Raw genomic sequence first — 2,189 nt, 5'->3', positions numbered from 1 at the left:
ATAAACACCCGCTTGATGAACAGATCTTTCGGGACTTGGCTCCCAAAACTGAATCATCCTGGAAAAAAATGGCAGAATCTATGGGATTCTCAGAAACGAAAATCAAGGAAATCCAAACCACCTTTCACGACAACAAAGAAAGGAGCCTACAGATGCTGCTTTCTTGGTGGAGAAAGCAAACAAATCGCGAGGAAGGATTTCAGAATTTGCGAGATGCGTTAAATTCAATCGGGCATGCTGATCTGGCCTTAATGATTCCATCAGATGAGCAACAGAGGACGAGCCAGGAGGTACGTGGACAAAGTCACAAACGTAAACCAGAGGTTCAAGTGGGAGGGGCTAAAGTACATCGCAGTAAAGAGGAGAGCACATCACCGGAGGGACTGTTGAGACAGGAGGAAATGGTTCAACCCAAGTCATCGGTACAAGTTGGAGGGGATAACGAGCGGAACAAGCAGAAAGGAACTCCTTCATCTGAGAGACAAAGACCGGGACAGGGGGAAGATGGTTATGGAGACGAACCTCAGCCAGACGTTGAAGTGGGAGAGACTATAGAACAAAGCAAGCATAAAAAGACTGCAACATCTGAGGGACAGAGACCAAGACGGGAAGACGTTACTCATCAAGACACACCTCAACCAGAGGTACAAGCGGAAGACGCTGAAGAGCAGAGCAAGCAAAAAAGGACTGTATCATCTGAGGGACTCACATCGGGACACGAGAAACAAGACCAACGTCAAAGACGTGAACAAGAAATTCTTGAAAAACGGGGCAGACAGAAGCAGATGACACCATGTGCTGAGGAACAGAGACTAGGTCAGGAGGAAGTTCCCGAAGAGGTGAATCAAGTTGCATCTCAATCAACCTCATTTAAAAATCGTTTCAAAAGGTCTTTTTATGCATTGTTACCAAAACGGAAAAAGAAGTTTAGAGAACAAAATTCAGGACAAGAACAGGCAGGGGATGAACACAGTAGGCAGGCAGACAACCAAAGGGCAGGGTTTCACGAAGAGCGGAAAAAGAAGGAAGGGACTTCATCATCTGAAGGACATAGTCCGAGGCAGGAGGACGTTGGTCACCGAGACACATTTCAAAAAGATGTTTTAGTGGGTGTGGCTAAGGAACATATCAAGCAGAAAGGGACTGCATCGTCCGAGGACCAAAGACCGAGACTGAAGGAAATTAGTGACGGAGACAAACCTCAAACAGGGGTTCAAGTGGGAGGCGCTAAAGAACAATGCCAGCAGAAGGGGTCTACCTCATCCGAGGAACAGAGACAAAAACAGCAAGAGGCGTGCGGCACAGAATCGATTTTTCAGAAAGAGAGGATGCAATCATCCCAGGATCATGGAATAAAAAGTTCAACGCACCAGAAACAAGGTCATGGGCACGTGGACTTTACACTAAGAAAACCGTCGGAGATACAAGAGACAGTAGTCGGAGAAAGGACATCACAAGACCAACTGATAATGCAGGGTCCAAGCTCAGTTCAAGACATTGCACCTGTAGAACTCCACCTACAAGGCTCATCCCCATCACCTGCTGTCCTCGGATGTGGACCTGTGCAACAGGTGTCAGTGGAATCCATGCACATTGGCGGTACAAATAATCCGACCTTCATGGGTCCTGTGTATCAACCAACTGTGGTCATCAATCAAAACGTGACGACGGAAAGCAGTCCAGGTAAATAATAAAACGCAGAGTCCAATACGTCGTATCTTTCTCTCTTTTGCTATTTTCACTGTTTTCCCCTCTCTATCATAAAGTCGAAAATTGTTTTCAAGATACACTGTCCGTGCCCAACAAATGTTCTCTCTTTCTCCTACCGAATACTCAACTTAAATGCTGTAGATAGATAAAAAAAAAAAATATAAAAAAAACATTTGATTGGGGGAGGTGGCATTGAAGACGTACAAACAGGGCACATTGTTCTTTTCCTTGCTCATCCAGCCTTCGTAAAATAGAAAGAGGGGAAGTGGGACTAGACAACATCTTCCTATTGGGGCTCTGCTCAAAGCGGATGATCATGGGAGCTTTCGGGCAATTGTATATAGGCGGTGATCTTCTTGGCTGCACAACTGCTGCGTTCATGGAACGTTAATTAAAAAAAAGAAGTGAAAAACAAATTCTTGAAAAGCTATAAAGTGGGAGATACCACCGTAATAACCACCTTACTCCAGAATGCTACG

General features: G+C 45.3%; 1 protein-coding gene across 1 annotated transcript; it reads left to right on the top strand.

The window, feature by feature from the left end:
• The first annotated feature begins 251 nt into the window (after nucleotides 1-251).
• Nucleotides 252-1,691, top strand: LOC119726047 (neurofilament medium polypeptide-like). The gene has a single exon (XM_038197662.1). It carries the CDS (start codon nucleotides 252-254, stop codon nucleotides 1,689-1,691), a length of 1,440 nt encoding a protein of 479 aa, XP_038053590.1.
• Nucleotides 1,692-2,189: the final 498 nt, after the last annotated feature.

This window comes from Patiria miniata, unplaced genomic scaffold, assembly GCF_015706575.1.
Source record: "Patiria miniata isolate m_02_andy unplaced genomic scaffold, ASM1570657v1 HiC_scaffold_19, whole genome shotgun sequence".
Classification (NCBI taxonomy): domain Eukaryota; kingdom Metazoa; phylum Echinodermata; class Asteroidea; order Valvatida; family Asterinidae; genus Patiria; species Patiria miniata.
The sequence above is the reverse complement of the archived record's forward strand: the minus strand, read 5'-3'. Positions and strand labels throughout refer to the sequence as shown.

Bases quoted from the DNA above. Each gene is read 5' to 3' on its own strand.
- LOC119726047 (XM_038197662.1), top strand. From the start codon at position 252: ATGATTCCATCAGATGAGCAACAGAGGACGAGCCAGGAGGTACGTGGA.